A 21,414-nucleotide genomic window follows, 5' to 3' on the forward strand; every position below is an offset into this window, starting at 1 on the left:
GCCGTATACATTTACCACATCCTCCTTCTGCACTGTAGGGATTCGATGAATATCCCTTCTTAACCACCTTATTTACCAGCCCGCCTGCCTTCAGGGACCTTTGGACATGCATCTCAAGGTCCCTCTGGTCCTCTGTATTTCCTAGTGTCCAACCATTCATTGTATATTCCCTTTCCTTGTTAACCCTCCCAAAATGCATCACCTCCCACTTTTCAGGGTTAAACTCCATTTTTCACTGTTCTGCCCATCTAACCAGCCAGTCTATATCATCCCGTAATCTAAGGCTTTCCTCCTCGCTATTTACCACACCACCAATTTCCGTGCCATCTGTGAACTGACTGATCATACTACCCACATTCACGTCCTCATTAATGTACACTACACATAGCAAAGAACCCCGTACCAATCACTGTTGTATACCACTGGACACAGTCCCTCTGCCTCATGCTACTCAGCCCATTTTGGATCCAATTTACCAAATTGCCCAGGATCTCCTGTCTTCCAGGCCATCAAAAAATCTCAGGTGTCCCACCTACCCCGAAAAAGACTTGCCTCCCAGCTGATTGTGAGGTGCATCCGAATGGATTTTCAGCAGGTAGAACTGGCAAGTTACAATCTGCCACACTGGACTGAATTGGTCTATTATCACGTGTATTATTGGTCTTTTATCACGAGGTCCAGTTAAACAGATCATTTAGTACATGAAAAGAAAATAAATAATAGGGCAAACATAATATACACAATGTAAATACACAGGCATCGGGTGAAGATGTGTGAAGAGAGCAGATCACTCCATAAGTCCATAAGTGGGCAGTTTAGGAGTCTGGTAACAGCGGGGAAGAAGCTGTTTTTGAATCTGTTTATGCGTGTTCTCAGATTTTTGTCTCTCCTGCCCGATGGAAGAAGTGGGAAGAGTGAGTAAGCCGGGTGGGAGGGGTCTTTGATTATGCTGCCCGCTTTCCCCAGGCAGTGGGAGGTGTAGACAGAGTCAATGGATGGGAGGCGGGTTTGTGTGATGGACTGTCCAGTGTGCACGACTCTCTGTAGTTTCTTCCAGTCTTGGGCCGAGCAGTGAATCCATGGAATACCTACAGTGCAGATGGAGGTCATGCTTCCCATCAAGTCTGCACTGACCCTCCAAAGGAGCGCTCTACCTTCCATTCCCCCACCCATATCCCTGTAACCTAACCTGCACATTCCTGGACACTAAGGGGCAATTTAACATGGCCAACCCACCTAACCTGCACCTAACCTGGCCAGGACGGTGGCACAGTGGTTAGCACAGTTGCTTCACAGCTCCAGGGTCCAAGGTTCGATTCCCGGCTTGGGTCACTGTCTGTGCGGAGTCTGCACGTTCTCCCAGTGTCTGCGTGGGTGTCCCCCCGGGTGCTCCGGTTTCCTCCCACAGTCCAAAGATGTGCAGATTCTGTGGATTGGCTATTCTAAACTGCCCTTAGCGTCCAAAAGGTTAGATGGGGTTACGGGGATAGAGTGGAGGTGTGGGCTTAAAGTGGGTGTGCGTTCCAAGGGCTGGTGCAGACTTGATCGCCCGAATGGCCTCCTTCTGCATTTTAAATTCTTTGATTCTATGATTCGTGGACAGTGGGAGAAAACCAGACCACAGGGAATGTGCAAACTCCATACAGGCAAGGCCAGAATTCAACGCTGGTTCCTGGCGCTGTGAGGCAGCAATGCTACGCTCTGTGCCACCATGCTGCCATCCAGACGGTTGCTGTGTTGGGTAGGTGTCACAGGTGCATTGTCAATGTGACTCATATTTAATTTCATCATATTTAATTATTCTGTCAATGTTTCTCCATCCTGACATTCGACGTCAGTATTTCAGTTGCCATGCTCCTGCTTATTGGAACACAGTCCCCCAAGTCCCCACAGTTGACTCCAGCAACAACTGCATTTAAAAGGCTTCTCAAACTTTTTCTTCTTCCTTTCTTGACCCTACTATATATAATCTTTGAAACTGCAAACTCTTGTCACTTCAGTGTTACTTCTGACTTTTTTGTGTCTTGGTGGTGTTCTGCAGAATGGGGTTTGTCCCATTTTCTGAATTAGAAAAAGGTTATTAGGGATGCAGAGGGTGATATATTCTTACAGATGGAGGCCAAAACATTTAATAAATACTTTGTATTAATGATTATGAAGGAAGGGGCTATAGATAAGATATCGGTAGAAAGGGATGTGGTAGAGTTAATGGATCCAAGGTAAAAATCAATATAGACAGGATGCACTGCATAGGTTGGCTATGCTTAGAATGGTTAAGTCACTTGCTCCAGATGGTTTGCATTCCTGGTTACTGAGGGAATGTGGGGGTGGAGATGGCGGAAGAGTTTGTCATAATCTTCCAATATTCCCTAGATACAGGGAAGTAGCACAGGGCTGGAGAGTGACAAATGTTACACCCTTATTGAAGAAAGGGTGGTAGGACAGTCTGAGTAACTCCAGGCCAGTCGGTTTAACAGCAGTCATGAGTGGAATTGTGTACAGTTCTGATCACCACACTTCTGAAAGGATGTGGGGGTCCTTGAAAACATGCAGAGAAGATCGATCTTAATGGTTCCAGAATAAGAGATGTTCCTGACAAAGTTGGGTTGGAGAAGTTGGGTTTTCCTCCTTGGAGCAGAGGAGATTGAGGGGGAAGTTGGGTAGGGCAGCAGGGTAGCATGGTGGTTAGCATAAATGCTTCACAGCTCCAGGGTCCCAGGTTCGATTCCCGGCTGGGTCACTGTCTGTGTGGAGTCTGCACGTCCTCCCCCTGTGTGCGTGGGTTTCCTCCGGGTGCTCCGGTTTCCTCCCACAGTCCAAAGATGTGCGGGTTAGGTGGATTGGCCATGCTAAATTGCCCGTAGTGTCCTAATAAAAGTAAGGTTAAGGGGGATGTTGTTGGGTTACGGGTATAGGGTGGATGCGTGGGTTTGAGTGGGGTGATCATGGCTCGGCACAACATTGAGGGCCGAAGGGCCTGTTATGTGCTGTACTGTTCTATGTTCTATGTTGACACAGTTTTCAACAAGGTAGACAAAACAAAATGCTTTTTCTATTACCTGATGGCACAAGGAGGCAAATTTATGGTTTGGGGAAAGAAATAAGAGAGAATGTGAGGCAAGATTTATTTTACACAGCGAGTGGTAATGACCTGAAGGGAGGTGGAAACAGAGATGATGAACAATTTCAGAAGGAAATTAGATGGGGTCTTGAAGGCGTGAAACATGCAGAGCTAAGGGGATGGAGGCAGGGAATGGAACCTACAGCATTGTTCCACAGCGAGTCGGCAGACTGGATGTGCTGTATTGTCCCCTCCTGTGCCATAATGATCTTAAAACTCAATAACATTTTTCATTATTTACATGACATCCTATTGAGTTGTGTTTCATGATCAATTGGTAGTCTTGCATTGATGAAGCGGAGGTAGAAAACCTCAGGGATAAAATTGATCCCCAAGGTTTCTATTCAGTCATATCTTTCGTCTGCAAGATCTATTTACACTACAGTTGCTTGGAGGGACACATGAAATCAAGTATGATAACCATGTCATGAATCGCATAATTTATTTTTGAAGGCCTATATTTCCATAAGTTCAAGTCATGTTCTTCTGAGCAATGATCTAAAATCTCAAGGAATTCATAAAGGCAAGAGAATTTTGATTGGAATGAAGGGCCAAGAAGAAATTGGAAGATAAAAACACATACTTCAAGGACTAGCAATTTGACACAGAGACACAAAGATTTGAAACATCTCACGAGTTGTGACACCTGACACCGATTTGGCATCACACTAGCGTCAAAAGAAGTGGGTCTTCGAGCGGTTCAGATTACCTGTCTCTCGGTGGTTCGCTCCTCGATCTTGCTGACGATTGTTTCTGTTCAAACCCCATTTCTTGCCGAGTAAGTTCAGACACACGAGTCTTGTCAGGTGTAGTCTCTTGTGTTGCCACTGCCGTACTTAAAGGAGTCTGGGATCGTGAACGCTCTTGCAGCCTTGCTTTCTTTTCCCTGGGTGCACCAGAACCAGTCCCTGTCGCCGTGTCACTCAGCGCGCCATCCTGATTGGGTGGCTGTGATGTTCCACTTCCAAAGAACCACGCTCCTGATTTTGTGAGAATTTCCTGCTGTTTACGACACAAATTGCATACCCACATTACCTGATCAAAGACAAAGAAAGGAATTAAATCACCGAACTCAGATTCTTCCATCCAAAATCTTCAATGCCTGCTTATCCTTTTTACAGAAAATATCGCAATTGTAAATCTGCAAGTTAGAGTCAAGTTGTCAGGTTCAATGGAAGTTTTTGTTAAAATAATGATGATCCACATCTTTCTGAAATGAGTTACGATCGATTATTACAAAATAAAAGATCCTGTTGCTTTTATTTGCATTTAAGTATTTGAGTAAAAGTAGCTATCGACGTTGACGGCAGAATATTTGGCTGAGGGAATGACTGGCTCAGTGCGAGTCTAAATAGACGGCGATTTCATTTCTGGTCTAACTCAGCTAGCTGGTCTCAACTGGAGCAGAAATTAGAGAGCTCCAGTTCGTCTCAAAATACTGGCTTGGGGAGTAGTTAACACAAAAAGGCCATCAACAAGACCTTCCACAAACTGCACATGTATATCACATGAGTACAGAATAATGTCGGGCTTTGATGCACTATTCACTTGAAAAGCTTAGCTACTCTCACTGCCTGAGCTCACATGCAAAATGACTGATGCTTGGTGAGACACCAGACGCTGAGACATGTGATGAATGTAGGAGTTTCCGATATACTGTATAAATGTGTTTGGTGCAGTAAAACGCCTGGGTTAATGCGTGACTGCTGCAGTAATAGTTTTTAAAATCCTGGTTTCAGTTGGGCAAATGGAATTTTTTTTTACATAAAGAAAGTTACTTGAGGAGTAGGTAATTAGAGACGTGCCCGATTCTCCCAAAACGTTTCTAAGTTAATTTTTGACGGGTTTTTCAGGGAGTTTCTCGCCGGCCCTGCCGCCGGATTCCCCACCGCTAGTCAATGACAGTTAGACACGTTTTTCGGCCCTGGGGAGTTTCTCACCGGTTTGGCCCACACTTAGAATTATTTATTTAGCACTGGGGAGCTGAACTCAGAAATCGGGTCATCATTTTGAAAGTGTGCCCCGAGCTCTAAGTAAGCTTGTGGGTTCCCTCACCCCCCTCCCCCCCTCCCCCTCACACATGGGCAATGTCACCCCCCACACATATGGACACTACCCTACACCCTCAAAGTGAGGGTGGTCCCTGGGGAGGGGGAAGGGAGGGGCCTCTTCAAGCCTCCGCAAGCTCCCTTACAGCATCCCCTCCCTTCCAGGACACCATCAAGCCCCCAACCTCCTGGAGGCCCCGACTTACCTGCCCTGCACTCCCCACCCTCAAATTATTCCCTCCACCCTCAATTAATGGGCATGGGCCCCCTGGCCCTTGGCAGTGCCACCCTGGCACCCGTGCAGTCACCCCGGCTTGGGAACCTTGGTAGTGGCTGTCAATATGCAAGCTCCCGACATTCTCCGGCTGTCTTGAGCTCAAGCAAGAGCACAACGTGGCTGGAGATTTGCACCCATTGTGTTTAGTTTAGTAAGGTGATGTAGTTAATGGGAGGAGCCGGGGGTTTCAGTTGACGGGTTTCAGGTGTTGAGTTTCAGTTTTGTATTCCAGTTCAGTTTGGATTCGTGATGTGAACACACAAGCAGCTGTTTTCTAAATGTTGGGAAGTTAAACAGTAGTTTGATACAGACAAGAATAATCAAGCTGGTTCCTGAAGGATCTCTCTCAAAGCGGTTTATCCAAAACATCTCTTTAGAGTAAGTATTCCTAGGTTGGCTAACTGTATTTTAAAATGGATTTTGACCCGAGATGGGTTTGGCTCAAGTGGGGATAAAAACTAACAGTTGAATTTAAGGTTTCATTTCATTGTTAAGCATTGTTTAACGGGTAATTCTAAGCTATTTTCTTGTATGAGGTTGACCTTATTTTAATCTTGTGTTGGTAATAAAGTTTGTTTTAATATACTATATCACTATTTGTGCCTGGAGTCATTCCTGAAGTAAAGTATCCTTTCCTCACAGTCTTACAAATTAAATAAAATATTAGGGTTTCTGTCCAGCGTCATAGCAACTATTGGGGTCTGGTCCGGGATATTAATAGACATTCCTCATCAAGAGGTAGAAAACTGGCAAAAACCCAGATGAAGTTGAGGACAACAGGTTGCTAATTTAAGAATTTATATTCAGTTGTGAGGAATGGGCAATGTGGCTCTTCTACTAATACAGATAAAATTACATCTCTCCCTGAAAGGCATTCCACTGATGATGTGGTTCTGGACTTAAGCTTCCTAAAACTGAAGATGATCCAGTACAATTCAATGAATACAATATGGACAGGAATTACTCAACTTAACAAAAACCAGAAAGAAGTCTTACAACACCTGGGTAAAGTCCAACAGGTTTATTTGGAATCACGAGCTTTAGGGGCACAGCTCCTTCATCAGGTGAAGGAGCTGCGCTCCAAGAGCTCATGATTCCAAATAAACCTGTTGGACTTTAACCTGGTGTTGTAAGACTTCTTACTGTGCTCACCCCAGTCCACCCCCGGCGTCTCCACATCAATAGAAATCAATAACATTTCTCCAACTATATAATGTGGTACGACTGGACAATCTCACTAAGATTAGAATCGAGTTGGCAACTTATCTATTTCACTCTGTAGGAACTGTTCTGTATTAGTTACTATTGGCTGATACATCAAGTGTTAACATTCCTTCTGCGGCATGAATATACATTATATGCAGTTTACCATCAATTTCAGGCCAGCCATGATATAAATTAACCAACTGAAAAGATTCAGTGAAGAAAAATCTGCATTTGTATCGTGTCTTTCACAAGTCTCAAAGTGCTTTCAAGTTCATTAAGTACTTTTGAAGTTGTTATGGGCCAGGGTTTAGAGAACCCCAAAGTGTATCATGGAGTTCACCTGACCCAAAACATTTAATAGATTGCGGTATGGGGCCCACTCTACAGGTGTGGTACAGAAGAAATTGAAAAGAATTTTTTAAAGCAAAACAATGTTTATTCTATGAACTCAAACCAACCTTTTTAAAACATACAGTGAATATCTGAGTAACCATTAATTCAAATACAACCCCCAAAGAGTACAACACTAAGTAATGCTTACGCTGTCCTTTTAACATCCAGAAGACTTACAAAAAAATAACCTTTAACAGAAGCACATCAGGTTAAAGTCACTACTGAAAAAAATTATAATTCTGACTTCACCAAATGATCAAGAGATAGTCTTTTCATTACAAAGAGATCAGCAGTACAGCTGCTTTGTCTGACTTCAGCTCCAACACTGAAAGTGAAACTAAAACACACCCTGCAGCAAAGTCTAAAACAAAAGTAAAAAGCTAACAGACAACCCAGCTCCACCCACTCTCTGACATCACTGCAGTAATAAACACCCATTTCTTAAAGGTACTCTCACTACAGATATTAATATACAAACCCATTTATAAACACCCATTTCACATGACACCTCCCTCCAAGAAAATAAAAAATAAACCATCAACTTCAAGATGGTTTCATTTTTCACCTTTTCACTATCCTTTAAGAAATGCACAGTAAATATACTTTCTCGTTTCAAAAAGTAACACACGCAAACAGGTATAATAATATAGTCCATTTTTTTTCGTGCTTCTCCCTCCAAGTAAAAACCGTCTCGATTGACAGTCTCATTGAACAAGAAGGTATCTGCACGATCCATCCATTCCTCTACACCTCGGCATTTCTCTTTAAAGTCAGATACTTTAGTTCAATCTGATCACAGAGTCCCTTGCAATTCTCCAATACAGGCGCATTGGTTATCACAGCTTTCAGGCAGTCAAATGCCTGTTGACACTCCGCTGACCATTGAAATTTTTGACGTTTCTTCAGCAAGTTCATCAGTGGAGCAATCACGCGACAAAACATTTGCACAAATGTTCGATCAAATCCACTCATGCAAGAAATCGCATTATTTCCCTTCGTCTCGAGGGTATCAGAAACTCCTCAAGCAAAGTGACTTAGGCTTTTCCAAATTCACTTTTGGCGAGGTTTATCACCAAAGCTGCCTCCTGAAGTCGATCGAATAACTCCATCAGATGTTTCAAATGTCCTGTCCATGTCTGGCTGAAAATTACCAGATCGTCAATGTATACCGCACAATGGGTTATCCTGAAACAACTTTGTTAGTTAACCGTTGAAATGTGGCTGGGGCGTTTTTCATGCCAAATGGGATAACTTTGAATTGGTATATACCATATTGAGTCACAAAAGCTGAAATCGTCTTCGCCCTTTCGGATAAAGGTACCTGCCAGTAACCTTTAAGTAAATCCAGTTTGGAAATAAAAGCTGATTGTGCCACTTTCTCAATGCAATCCTCCAAACGTCGGATAGGATAAGAGTCCGTTCTTGTAACTACATTAACCTTTCTATAATCCACACACAACCTTTGGGTACCATCTGGTTTTGGTACCATCGTTGTGGGTGAGCTCCATTGGCTGCAACCCAATTCAATTATGCCATTTTTAAGCATACTCTCAATCTCTTTGTTAACCTGTGCCAATTTTAAAGGGTTAAGTCTGTATGGATGTTGTTTGATTGGAACAGCATTTCCCACATCTACATCATGTATAGCCATTTTAGTACTTCCCAATTTATCTCTACAAACTTGCCCATGTGATATCAATAACTCTTTCAGGTCAGTCCGTTTTTCCTCTGGAAGGTAACTCAACAATTTATCCCAATTTTTAAGAAAATCCTCATTTTCCAATTTAATTTGAGGTATGTCAGATTCACACTCATCTGGATTTGGTTCGTCACTTTGAGTTTGAATCATTAAAACCTACTCCTTTTTCTCTCCTTCCCTTTCAAACTTATGCTTACCTTTTAAGCATATTCACATGACACACTCGGTGAGTCTTCCTTCTATCTGGTGTTTTTACCACATAATTCACCTCACTTAATTTCCTTTCAATCTGATAAGGTCCACAAAACCTTACTTTTAAAGGTTCACCTACCACTGGTAACAACACTAAAACTTTATCTCCACTTGCAAAACTGCGAACTTTGGATTTCTTGTCCGCCACCCGTTTCATCACATTTTGTGCAACTTTTAAATGTTGTCTCGCCAATTCGCCTGCTCTATTTAATTGTTCCCTAAAATTTGACACATAATCCACTAATGTAATTTCTGATTTCTCATTCACCAATTTTTCCTTAATCAATTTAAGTGGTCCTCTTACCTCATGACCAAAACTTAGTTCAAAATGACTAAATTTGGTTGACTCATGAGGTGCATCCCGAATTGCAAACAATACGAATGAACATAAGAACATAATGGAATTCCTTTATTCCAATCCTCTGGATAATCTTGACAATAAGCCCTCAACATTGTCTGTAATGTCTGATGCCACCTTTCTAACGCTGCCTGCGATTCTGGATGGTACGCAGTTGATTTAAATTGTTTATTCCAAAACTATCCATAACTTCTTCGAGGTAACCTTGAGGTAAAATTCGACCCTTGATCCGATTGTATTTCCGTGGGTAGTTCATATCTAGTAAAGAATTTAATAACTCCTCCACAATATTTTTAGCTGTAATATTATGTACTGGAATGGCCTCTGGAAACCTAGTCGACACATCCATTATAGTCAAAAGATATTGATTCCCACTTTTCGTTTTAGGAAGTGGTCCTACGCAGTCAATTAGGACCCTTGTAAAAGGTTCCTCAAATGCTGGAATGGGTATGAAGGGCGCTGGTTTTATCACTGCTTCAGGTTTCCCTATCACTTGACATGCGTGACATGATTGACAAAATTTAACTACATCTTTATGTAGTCCAGGCCAATAAAAATGTTTTTGTATTTTAACTTGAGTTTTCCTTATTCCCAAATGACCTCCCCACTAGTACCTCATGTGCGACTCGCAACACCTCCTTTCAGTACCTTACCGCCAATACTACTTGCTGAACTTCTGCCCACTTTTCATCCGCCTGCATTTGTAAAGGTCTCCATTTTCTCATCAAGACATCACTTTTACGGTAATAACACTCTGGTATACATTCAGATTCCTCTTCCATGTATGCTTTCTGATACATCCGTTTTATTTCTATATCTTTCTGTTGTAACTCCGCCAATTTTCCTGAACTAAAAATATCTGCCTCATCCTCCACCTGTTCTTGTTCTTTTTCAACCATCTGATCAAAAATAGTTTCTGACTTTGCGACCTTGTTACTACACAATCCGGAAAAATCCCAGGATATTCGTCCTTCAACACTTCAGTTGTCTGATTTTCCACTGACTTATCAACCACAGTAGGCATCACTCCCACCTGCGATCCAGCTATATCATTACCCAAGATAAACTGCCTTCCTGGACAAGATACTTTCTCTATTACTCCTGCTGCCACTTCACCACTCTTCACTAGACTTTACAACCTTACCTTATATAATGGAACACTACTCCTTTCACCTGGAATTCCACATATTACCACCTTTTCTGGCAACATTCTTCCCAAACTACATAACTCCTCATCTCTTACCATTAAAGATTGACCAGCTCCCGTATTTCTTAAAATTGTGACTTCTTTACCTGCTCCTCCTGATACACGAGTAAACTTTACCCACACAAGTAAATCCTTTAAAGACATCTGGCACCTTCTTATCAATCACCTCTTAATCAGGCTGTTCAATCTTTTGCACCTCCTTCGCTTCAGTTGGTCTTTCCTTTACCACTTTCACAAACCCCACTGTCTTTTCCTGTTTTACAACATCAGCCTTCCCAGTGCTTTTCTTCAACCACCAACACTGTGACTTTACATGGCCTAGTTTATTACAGTGAAAACATCTGAAACTTTTCCACCCTCCTGGATTTTTTTTTTAGTCTAAGGTGCACTCTCCTTATTATCTCCCATCAGATCACCTTTACCTTTACCACTTGAGTGTTTCTCATGCCCCCAGTTTCTATCTCTCACAGGCTGAAACTGATGTCGGAAACCAAACTTTAGTTTATGAACTAATTCATAATCATCTGCCATTTCTGCTGCTAATCTCGCAGTTTTAACCCTCTGCTCTTCCATATGAGTTCTCACTACATCAGGAATTGAATTTTTAAACTCCTCCAAAAGTATAATTTCTCTGAGAGCTTCATATGTTTGGTCTATTTTCAAAGCCTTTATCCACCTATCAAAATTACTCTGATCCTTTCAAACTCCAAGTATGTTTGACCAAATTCTTTCCTGAAATTTCTAAACCTTTGACAGTAGGCTTCAGGCACTAGTTCATATGCACATATAATGGATTTTTTCACCTCCTCATACGTCCCAGATACCTCCTCCGGTAGTGATGCAAACACTTCACTCGCCCTAACTATCAACATTGTTTGAAAGTAGTTATACCCACATGTCCTGTGGCCATTTCATTTGTTTAGCTACCTTCTCAACTGAAATGAAAAAGGCTTTCAACTCCTTCTCATCAAACCTTGGCAATGCTTGGGACATATTTAAATAGATCCCCACCAAGCCTTCGATTTTGACGCTCTTTCTCACTATCCTCATCACTATCATTCAACTGTACGTTTCCTTTTATGTCTGCCAATTTTAACTGACTGTCATGTGTTTCATGGCCATTTTCTGAAGTTCAAACTCTCTCTCTTTCTCTTTTTCCCTAATCTTTATCTCCCTTTCTCTTTCTTTTTCCTGTCTCTCTCTTTCTTTTTCCTCTCTATCTCTTTCGTATTCAAGCTGCTTTAATTCTTTCTCATGTTCCATTTGTTTAATTTGCAACTGAACTTTTGCCATTTCCAATGAATCACACTGTATCTCAGGCAACTTTAAATGCTTAGCCACTGCCATAATAAACTCAGCTTTTCGCATTTTGTCAGGTAATGTTAATTGCAACGTTTTCGCCAAATCTAACAGTCTGCTTTTCGTCTCTGTCCGTAAGGTACTGCGTGTGACCGTCTCCAAAGGTACTCTCACATGACAAAGTGCAGTTACTGTTGTAATGTCGGAGTAATAGGAAGCCAACTTGCACCCAGTAAACTCCCACAAGCAGCCACTGTGAGTTAATCTATTTTATGATGATGTCAACTGAAGATAAATATTGATTGGGACACTATGTGTAACTTCCCCACTCTTCAAAGCTTTGACAGAATCATCCAGACTTGAAATGTTAGGTCCCTTCGCTCTGGCTGGTTTAGCTCACCAGGCTAAATCGCTGGGTTTTAAAGCAGACCAAGCAGACCAGCAGCACGGTTCAATTCCCGTACCAGCCTCCCCGGACAGGCGCCGGAATGTGGCGACTAGGGGCTTTTCACAGTAACTTCATTGAAGCCTACTCGTGACAATAAGCGATTTTCATTTTTAATTTTCTCTGCAGATTCTGTCATGCCTGCTGTTTTTATCCAGCATTTAATGTTTCTGTTTCAGATTCCAACATCCGTAGTAATTTGTTTTTATCATCAAGGGCCAAGCTCAATCAGGAGCCCACTAGGTCTTGGAATTCTTCAGAATCAAGCTCAATTAGGAGCTCATTAGGTATAGGCACTCCTCAGAATCAAGGGCCAAGGTTTTCACTCAGAGAGTGGTGGGTGTCTGGAATGCGGATGTGGTGGAAGCAGGCACATTGGCACCATTTAAGAGGCATTTTAATGTTTACATGAATAGGGAGGAAATAGTGCGATACAGACCGAGTAAGGGCATGACGTTCTGTTTTTAGTTAGGGCATCATGATCGGCACAAGCTTGGAGGGGTGAAAGGCCTGTTCCTTTGTTTATTGTTAGTTCCACCTGCCAGGGTCTTTGGTACTAACTCCGGAAACAGTGGTTATGATGACCATTGGGCCAGGAATTGCTCAGAATCCGTGCTGGGGACTGCTGGCACATTACAATGTCCTGAACTGTTTCAGAAATAGCGTCCGCAATGGAAATTTGAACCGCACGCAGTTCAGTCCAGGCATCAACACTTGGGGCGCCGCGATCTAACAGCCGCATTGCACCTGGCGCGAATCCGAGTGAGCTGCTGAGATTGGAGGAGAGTCCGAAATTGGGAACCGTGCAGGGCATTGATTGGTTTCCAATCAATCCGGCCCGCTCCCGTTGGTGAGATCCGGATCCTGCTGTGACATGGCGAGAAACCAGTAATCATAAATTAAAGCCAATCGCCATCCCATTAACGGGAGGATCCCCTATGTCACGGCCTCCCATGATTTAACCAGCTCCCCAGCGAGTGGTCACGCTGGCAACGATTAGCTCTAGTCCACACAAACATGGGCCAGGCGTCACGGCACCTGGGGGGGTCTCGCAAGCCATTGGAGGGCCCTGGTTGGTCAGGCACATGGCCGGGTTGTACACTGGCTCTCCCTCTGGCAACTGTCATAATATCCACTCATGTATATAATGAGATGCAGACAGGCAGTGATTGACACATAGGATGACCAGTAAGCACACAACACAGTACAGCCAATCACCAGACAGGACACTACCACTATAAAGCCAGAGGGCACTAGGTTTCCCGCTCTCTCGGGACCCAGCTACTGAGACAGTCAGAGTCCACGAGCTAGCCAGTGCAAACACCATGCGGTAGCTAGTAAGTCTGGTCAGGCTATTGCAAGATCACCAGTCAGATCAGTATAGTGTCGACCCACCGCTGAATATGTATAGCAGTTCTATAGTTGAATAAAACAGTGTTAGATCTTCTCCAGTGTTAGACGTCTGTTTCTAACTTCCCTGCATCAAGTGCAGGCCACGTCGAACCAACCTGCCTAACACATCATAGCACCAGAGTAATACTGATCTTGACAGACCTACCTCGAGTGAATCAGCATTGACCAGCAAGCAGCCATCCAGCGAAATGGAAAACATCCAGCCTCCTCCGCAACTCCGCATCTCCGGCAACCTCGGCGCAAACTGGAAAATCTTCAAGCAGAAGTTCCTCTTGTACATCGAGACCTCTGACCTCGAGGCAGCATCGGATGCCAGAAAGATCGCGCAATTTCTCTCCACTGCGGATGATCACGACATCCATATCTACAACTCCCTTACGTTCGCCGACGGCGAAGACAAAATGAAATTCAAAACAGTCCTGCAGATGTTCGACAGCCACTGCGACAGAGAGGTGAATGAGAGCTTTGAACGGTACATCTTCCAACAGAGCTTCAGGGTCAGGATGAACCTTTTCACTCCTCCTTGACCCATCTCCGCATCCTAGCGCAGGCACGTAACTATGACTCAACGGCTGATTGCATGATCCGGGATCAGATCGTTTTCGCCGTCCACTCCGACTCCCTGCGGCAGCAGCTCCTTAAATTCAAACAGTTGACCCTCTCTGTTGCTATTGAGACGTGCGTTGTCCATGAGCATGCCAAGAATCGTTACTCCCACATCAGGGTGGCAGAAACTGCAAAGCTGGCCTCCCACGAGGCGGAATAGGTGCACAGATGCAGAGCCTGAGTGTCGAGGAGAGTGGCCGTTCCGCGCGCTTTTCCCAGATCCCTGCGCATGCGCGTCACGACCGAGTGGACGACGAGACCGACACCCCAACTGCGCAGGTGCGTACGTCGACCGACCGCACTGCGCATGCGCGATGGCGCATGGCGATCAAGGCACCATTACGGTTTGAAATCGTCAGGCCTGACAGGCGTCCCTGTTCGGTGCTCGCGCCTGCAAGCTCCTGAACCTGGTTCAGCGAGTCCACACCATGTCATCGTCACCGGCAACGGCCTCGCCCGATGGAAATTTGCAAGCCAACATAGACGACATTATCATGCAGTACCACAGCATATTCGATGGAATGGGCACGCTCCCATTCGGATATAAAATCCTGCTCAAGCCAAACGCCACCCCTGTAATTCATGCACCACGCCGGGTGCCGGCACCCCTCAAGGATTGTCTGAAGAAGCAACTACAGGACCTCCAAGACCAGGGCATCATCTCGAAGGTCACAGAGCCAACAGACTGGGGCAGCTCCATGGTCTGCGTAAAGAAGCCATCAGGGGAGCTTCCCATTTGCATTGATCCCAAGGATCTAAACCGCAACATCATGCGGGAGCATTACCCGATCCCAAATGTGAAGAGTTGACCAGTGAGATGGCTCATGCCAAATTAGTCACTAAGCTGGATGCCTCCTGGGGCTTTTGGCAAATACAGCTGGACGCATCCAGTTGCAAGCTGTGCATGTTCAACACCCTGTTCGGTTGCTACTGCTACAACTGCATGCCTTTTGGCATCATATCTGCCTCCGAAGTGTTTCACCGCATCATGGAGCAGCCGATGGAGGGCATCGACGGGGTGCATGTATACGTGGACAAAGTGATTATCTGGTCCACAATGCCCCAGGAACACATCGCTCGCCTCAAGCAGGTCCTCCAGCGAATTCATGAACATGGTCTTAAGCTCAACAGGGCCAAGTGCTCATTTGGTCAATCGGATATTAAGTTTCTAGGCGACCACATCTCGCAACAGGGTGTGCGGCCAGACGCCGACAAGGTCTTGGTGATCAACGTCATGAAGCTCCCGGAGAACAAGAATGTGGTCCTCCGCTTTCTCGGGTGGTCAACTTTCTCGGGAAATTCATTCCCAATATGGCATCCGACACCACGGCCCTCCGCCATCTCGTCAAGAAGTCAACGGAATTCCAGTGGCTGCCCACACATGAAGCGGAATGGTGTGAGCGGAAGGCAGTGCTCACCACAGCCCCAGTTCTGGCATTCTTAGACCCAACCAAGGAAACCAATATATCAACTGATGCAAGCCAGGACGGCATTGGGGCAGTGTTCCTCCAGCGAGATGACTCCTTGTCCTGGGCTCCAGTGGCATATGCCTCCAGGGCCATGACGCCCACTGAGCAACGGTATGCCCAGATCGAAAAGGAATGTCTGGGCCTCCTGACAGGAATAGTCAAGTTTCATGACTACGTTTACGGCCTGCCGAAATTCACGGTGGAAACGGACCACAAGCCTCTAGTCCACATAATCCAGAAGGATTTAAATGACATGACACCTCGGTTACAGCGAATTTTTCTTCAACTCCGCTGCTATGACTTTGAACTTGTCTACACGCCAGGCAAAGAGCTGATCATTGCAGATGCCCTATCCCAGTCCATCACCACACCGTGTGAACAAGGTGACTTCATCTGCCACATAGAAGCGCAAGTGCAAGTGTGCCACCAACCTCCCAGCCTCTGATGAACGGGTTGTCCAAATTCATGAGGAAACGGTCAAGGATCCTCTACTGCAGCGTGTGATGCAGCACCTTACCCATGGCTGGCAGAAGGGACAATGTCCCCAATTCTTTAACGTGAAAGACGAGCTGACGGTTGTGGAGGGAATCCTTCTGAAACTTGACAGGATCGTTATTCTTCAGAGCATGCAGGCTATGATGCTGGGTCAGCTCCATGAGGGTCACCTTGGAGTCGAGAAATGCCGACGCAGAGCTCGGGAGGCGGTTTATTGGCCGGGCATTAACCAGGACATTGCCAACACGGTCCTCAACTGCCCCACCTGTCAGAAATTTCAACCAGCTCAACCCCAGGAAACACTGCAACAGCACGAGATCGTGACCTCTCCATGGTCCACAGTAGGTGTAGACCTTTTCCACGCCAAGGGGCGTGACTACATACTCCTGGCTGACTACTCCTCCAGTTACCCAGAAGTGGTGAAACTGTCTGACCTCACGTCGAAGGCGGTCATCAAAGCCTGCAAAGAAACGTTCGCCAGGCATGGGATACCGCTCATGGTAATGAGCGACAACGGTCCACTTTTACAGCCAGGAATGGTCGGAATTTGCACAGTCCTACAACTTCCGTCACGTTACCTCCAGTCCCCACTACCCGCAATCAAACGGGAAGGACGAGAAAGGGGTCCATATTGTCAAGCAGTTGCTGTGCAAAGTTGCAGACTCAAGCTCCGACTTCAACCTGGCAATGCTGGCATACAGGGCAACCCCACTGGTTCATGAATCGCCCTCTGAGGGCCACAGTTCCAGCCATCCATGTTGCAAACCTTGACCACCTCACGGTTTTACAAAAAATGCAGCAGTCCCAGGCCCAACAGAAGGTCACATATGATGCTCATGCCACGGATCTACCCGAGCTGGCTCCAGCCGATCATGTTCGCATCCAGTTGCCTGAAGGCGGCTGGTCAGCCACAGCTGTTGTTGTCAAACAAGTTGCTCCAAGATCTTTCCTTGTCCGCATGGCTGATGGCTCCCTGCTACGGCACAACAGACAGGCATTGCGAAGAGTTCCACGCCCCACCTGACTGCAATGCTCCGCCGGCCATCATACTTCCTCCGGACGTACCCTACCATGAGGCCATCGACCTGCCAGTGATCCTACCGGCCCACGCAACCACCGTGATGGCAGCAATCCCACCTATCCACGTGCAGGCGGCTCCTGATCCACCTCTGCGGCGATCGACAAGAATTTGTCGCCCACCACAAAGACTGAACTTTTGTAAATTTTGTGACTGAATTCATCGATTTAACCTTCGTTTGCCATGTATCTGCACTATCGACACCTTCCCACGTATATACGTTTGTTCAAGCACCGTGAAACCCCCCGTGGGAGTGTGGGGTAATGCCCATGAATGTGTGTGGCGGTAACATTGGCCATGATTGGGGGGGAGAACATTCAAGCTCACTTTGCGATTGGGGCATCCTTTCAAAATGGTGGCCAAATCTCTGGAGCCAGTCTGGCAAGTGGATTCAGCTCCCAAGTAATGAAAATAATTAGAAGTGTGGGCTAACTGGGAAGGAACTGCCAAAGGCCCATAAAAGTGACTCAGTGTGGTTAGACAATGGTGGGGAACTCGTCAACAAGAGCTGGGGGGAAAGTCCAGCCAACCCCACCTGAAATGACACTTAGAAATGTTTCCGTTAGATTGGGCCAATTGTATTTGAAGAATTCTGCTGGCTATCATCTTGCACCCTACATTTTGGTTTAATCATAATCTCTATAAGATATCTCTATAACATATAAGATAGTCAGAGGGTTAGATATTGTCACAAGTAGGCTTACATTAACACTGCGATGAAGTTACTGTGAAAAGCCCCGAGTCGCCACATTCTGGCGCCTGTTCAGGAAAATTCAGAATGTCCAAATTACCTAACAGCACATCTTTCGGGACTTGTGGAAGGAAACTGGAGGAAACCCAGACACGGCGAGAATGTTCAAACTCCACAGACAATGGCCGAAGCCGGGAATCAAACCTGAGACCCTGGAGCTGTGAAGAAACAGTGTTACCAAATGTCCTACCATGCTACCCTGCTTGAGTTTGAGTGAGTGGGTAAATGAATGGCAGATGCAGTACAATTTGGAGAAACGCAAGGTTATCCATTTGGTAGCAAAAACAAGAAGGCAGACTATTATCTGAATGGTCATAAATTAGGAGAGGGGAATATGCAACGAGACCTGGGTGTCCTTGTGCACCAGCAGGAGGCAAAGAAGGCAAATGATGTGCTGGTCTTCATTGTGAGAGGTTTCAAGTACAGGAGCAGGGATGTCCTGCTGTAATTACACAGGGCCTTGGTGAGGCTAAACCTGGAATATCGTGTGCAGTTTTGGTCTCCTAACGTGAGGAAGGATGTTCTCGCTCTAGAGGGAATGCAGAGAAGGTTAACAGGGCTGACTCCGGGGATGGCGAGACTGACATACGAGGAGAGATTTAATTGGTTAGGATTGTATTCGCTGGAGTTCAGAAGGATGAGGGGGGGATCTCATAGAATCCTATACAATTCTAACAGTACTAGTCAGGGTAGGGGCAGGAAGGATGTTCCCGATGGTGGGTGGGTCCAGAACTATGGGGCATACTATTTAGGACAGAGATGAGGAGAATTTTCTTCATCCAGAGAGTGGTTGGCTTGTGGAATTTGTTACCACAGGAAGTAGTTGATGCTAAAACATTGTACATTTTCAAGAAACAGCCAGTTCTAGCATTTACGGTGAAGGGGGTAAAAGGTTATGGGTTAGGCTACTGAAGTGAATGATCAGCGATGATCATAATGAATAGTGGAGCAGGCGTCAAAAGCCAAATAGCCTCCTCCTGCTCCTATTTTTTTATGTTCCTATGTTTCCCCATCACAGCAATGTGTGGAGGGGATGAGATTCCGAACATACAGGAAGAATCTGACTGGGTGGGCTTTTTCAACAGCAGCCAGGCTACATCTTGGTGCATGTTTGAAAATTCTGGCAAAGAGGCGACCTGTCAAATGACATGACAGACTGCTAATGGAACCATCCACAGGACCCACCATTTCTTTTTCCTGCAGGCACTCAAGGATATTAGTGCAGATCACAATGTGGTCAAAGATATTTCTTCCATTAACTTCTGTTCGGATACAAAACCAGACCCCAGTATTTTATTGGGTAAAACTGTGAGGAAAGGATACTTCACAGCAGGAGCGATGACTTTGACCAATCGGTATCTTTAGAATTTAGAACAGTACAGCACAGGACAGGCCCTTCAGCCCTCGATGTTGTACCGAGCAATGATCACCCTACTCAAACTCACGTATCTACCCTATATCCGTAACCCAACAACTCCCCCCTTAACCTTACTTTTTAGGACACTACGGGCAATTTAGCATGGCCAATCCACCTAACCCCGCACATCTTTGGACTGTGGGAGGAAACCGGAGCACCCGGAGGAAACCCACGCACACACGGGGAGGACGTGCAGACTCCGCACAGACAGTGACCCAGCCGGGAACCGAACCTGGGACCCTGGAGCTGTGAAGCATTGATGCTAACCACTATGCTACCATGCTGCCCTTAACATCTTTTATGTTAAAACAAAATTTAATTTAAACACAAAATTAACCACACTAATATCAACGAAATAGCTTTATAATTAACACTTAAATTATTCTTAAACAAAAGGAAAAACTTTAAATCACCAAGTCACCTGCCATTAATTCAAATTAGCAACATTTGACTCCATCTACACCTCCCATTGCCTGGGGAAAGCGGGCAGCATAATCAAAGGTCCCTCCCACCCGGCTTACTCACTCTTCTAACTTCTTCCATCAGGCAGGGGATACTGAAGTCTGAGAACACGCACAAACAGATTCAAAAACAGCTTCTTCCCCGCTGTTACCAGACTCCTAAATGACCCTCTTATGGACTCACCTCATTAACACTATACCCTGTATGCTCCATCCGATGCCAGTGCTTATGTAGTTACATTGTGCACCCTGTGTTGCCCTATTATGTATTTTCTTTTATTCCCTTTTCTTTCCATGTACCTAATGATCTGTTGAGCTGCTTGCAGAAAAATACTTTTCACTGTACATTGTGACAATAAACAAATCCAATCCAATATTGTACATTTCAAATGCCACTTAATAAATAAATAAATAAACAGATTACTTGTTTTATAGAACAAAGAACAAATAGCAAAGAAAAGTACAGCACAGGAACAGGCCCTTCGGCCCTCCAAGCCTGTGCCGACCATGTTGCCCGACTACACTGCAATCGTCTACACTTCCTGGGTCCGTATCCCTTTATTCCCATCCTATTCATGTATTTGCCAAGATGCCCCTTAAATGTCACTATCATCGTGGCAAGCATGACCGACACCACTCCCAGCTCCTGCAACCAGTTGGACTCCTCCACCTGCATCTGCAGGTGCTGGAAGCCGGCTGTCATTCCCTTCACTTGTGCCTGGGTCCCTGACTGCATTGAGCCTATCGGTGGGTGTGGGAACCTCAGGAAACCGGGACCCGTCGGTGCGGCAGCTGGTTTCTGGGGCCGGTCTGCCCTCCGACCGTCCGGCCCCATGGCTGCTCCTACCTCCACCCTACGCACCAGTGACTGTACCAGAAGCCTCATCGCTAAGCTGACCAACAGAGGTGTGTCTCTGCGATGGTGGAGGGTGTAGGAGATAGCATTGGCGTTACGTTGAGGTCCTCATCGGACCCGAAGTCCGAGGTGCCTGGGGTGGGTGTGTTCTGTCCGTCCATCCTTGGGGTGCTGTGTCCTGTCTGCCATCCCCTGTGTCTGGGTGTCCTGTCCGTCCGTCCCTGGGGTGCTGTGCCCTGTCTGCCGTCCCCTGTGTGTGGGTGTCCTGTCTGTCCGTCCCCTGTGTGTGGGTGTCCTGTCTGTCCGTCCCCTGTGTGTGGGTGTCCTGTCTGTCCGTCCCCTGTGTGTGGGTGTCCTGGGCGTCCGTCCCCTGTGTGTGGGTGCCCTGTCTGCTGTCCCCTGTCTGTGGGTGCCCTGGGTTCTTGTTTCCTGTGTGTCCATGTCATCGGTGTCAGTCCCGTGTCGTGGTGTCCCGCCCATCCGTCCCCTGTGTGTGGGTGTCCTGTCTGTCCGTCCCCTGTGTGTGGGTGCCCTGTCTGCTGTCCCCTGTGCGTGGGTGCCCT

At 45.8% G+C, this 21,414-nt stretch overlaps 1 protein-coding gene across 34 annotated transcripts in view; it reads right to left on the minus strand.

Annotated features, from left to right (window-relative positions):
• The window catches only part of LOC119967772 (regulating synaptic membrane exocytosis protein 1-like), a 1,070,524-nt gene that overhangs the window by 606,250 nt on the left and 442,860 nt on the right, over nucleotides 1-21,414 (minus strand). For all 34 annotated transcript variants that reach the window (XM_038800731.1, XM_038800737.1, XM_038800741.1 and 31 more), the window contains one exon: nucleotides 3,831-4,156. In XM_038800731.1, coding sequence (XP_038656659.1) covers nucleotides 3,831-4,156 — 326 coding nt within the window. The remainder of the gene's footprint in view (nucleotides 1-3,830; nucleotides 4,157-21,414) is intronic.

Source organism: Scyliorhinus canicula, chromosome 6 (assembly GCF_902713615.1).
Source record: "Scyliorhinus canicula chromosome 6, sScyCan1.1, whole genome shotgun sequence".
NCBI classification, from domain to species: Eukaryota; Metazoa; Chordata; class Chondrichthyes; order Carcharhiniformes; family Scyliorhinidae; genus Scyliorhinus; species Scyliorhinus canicula.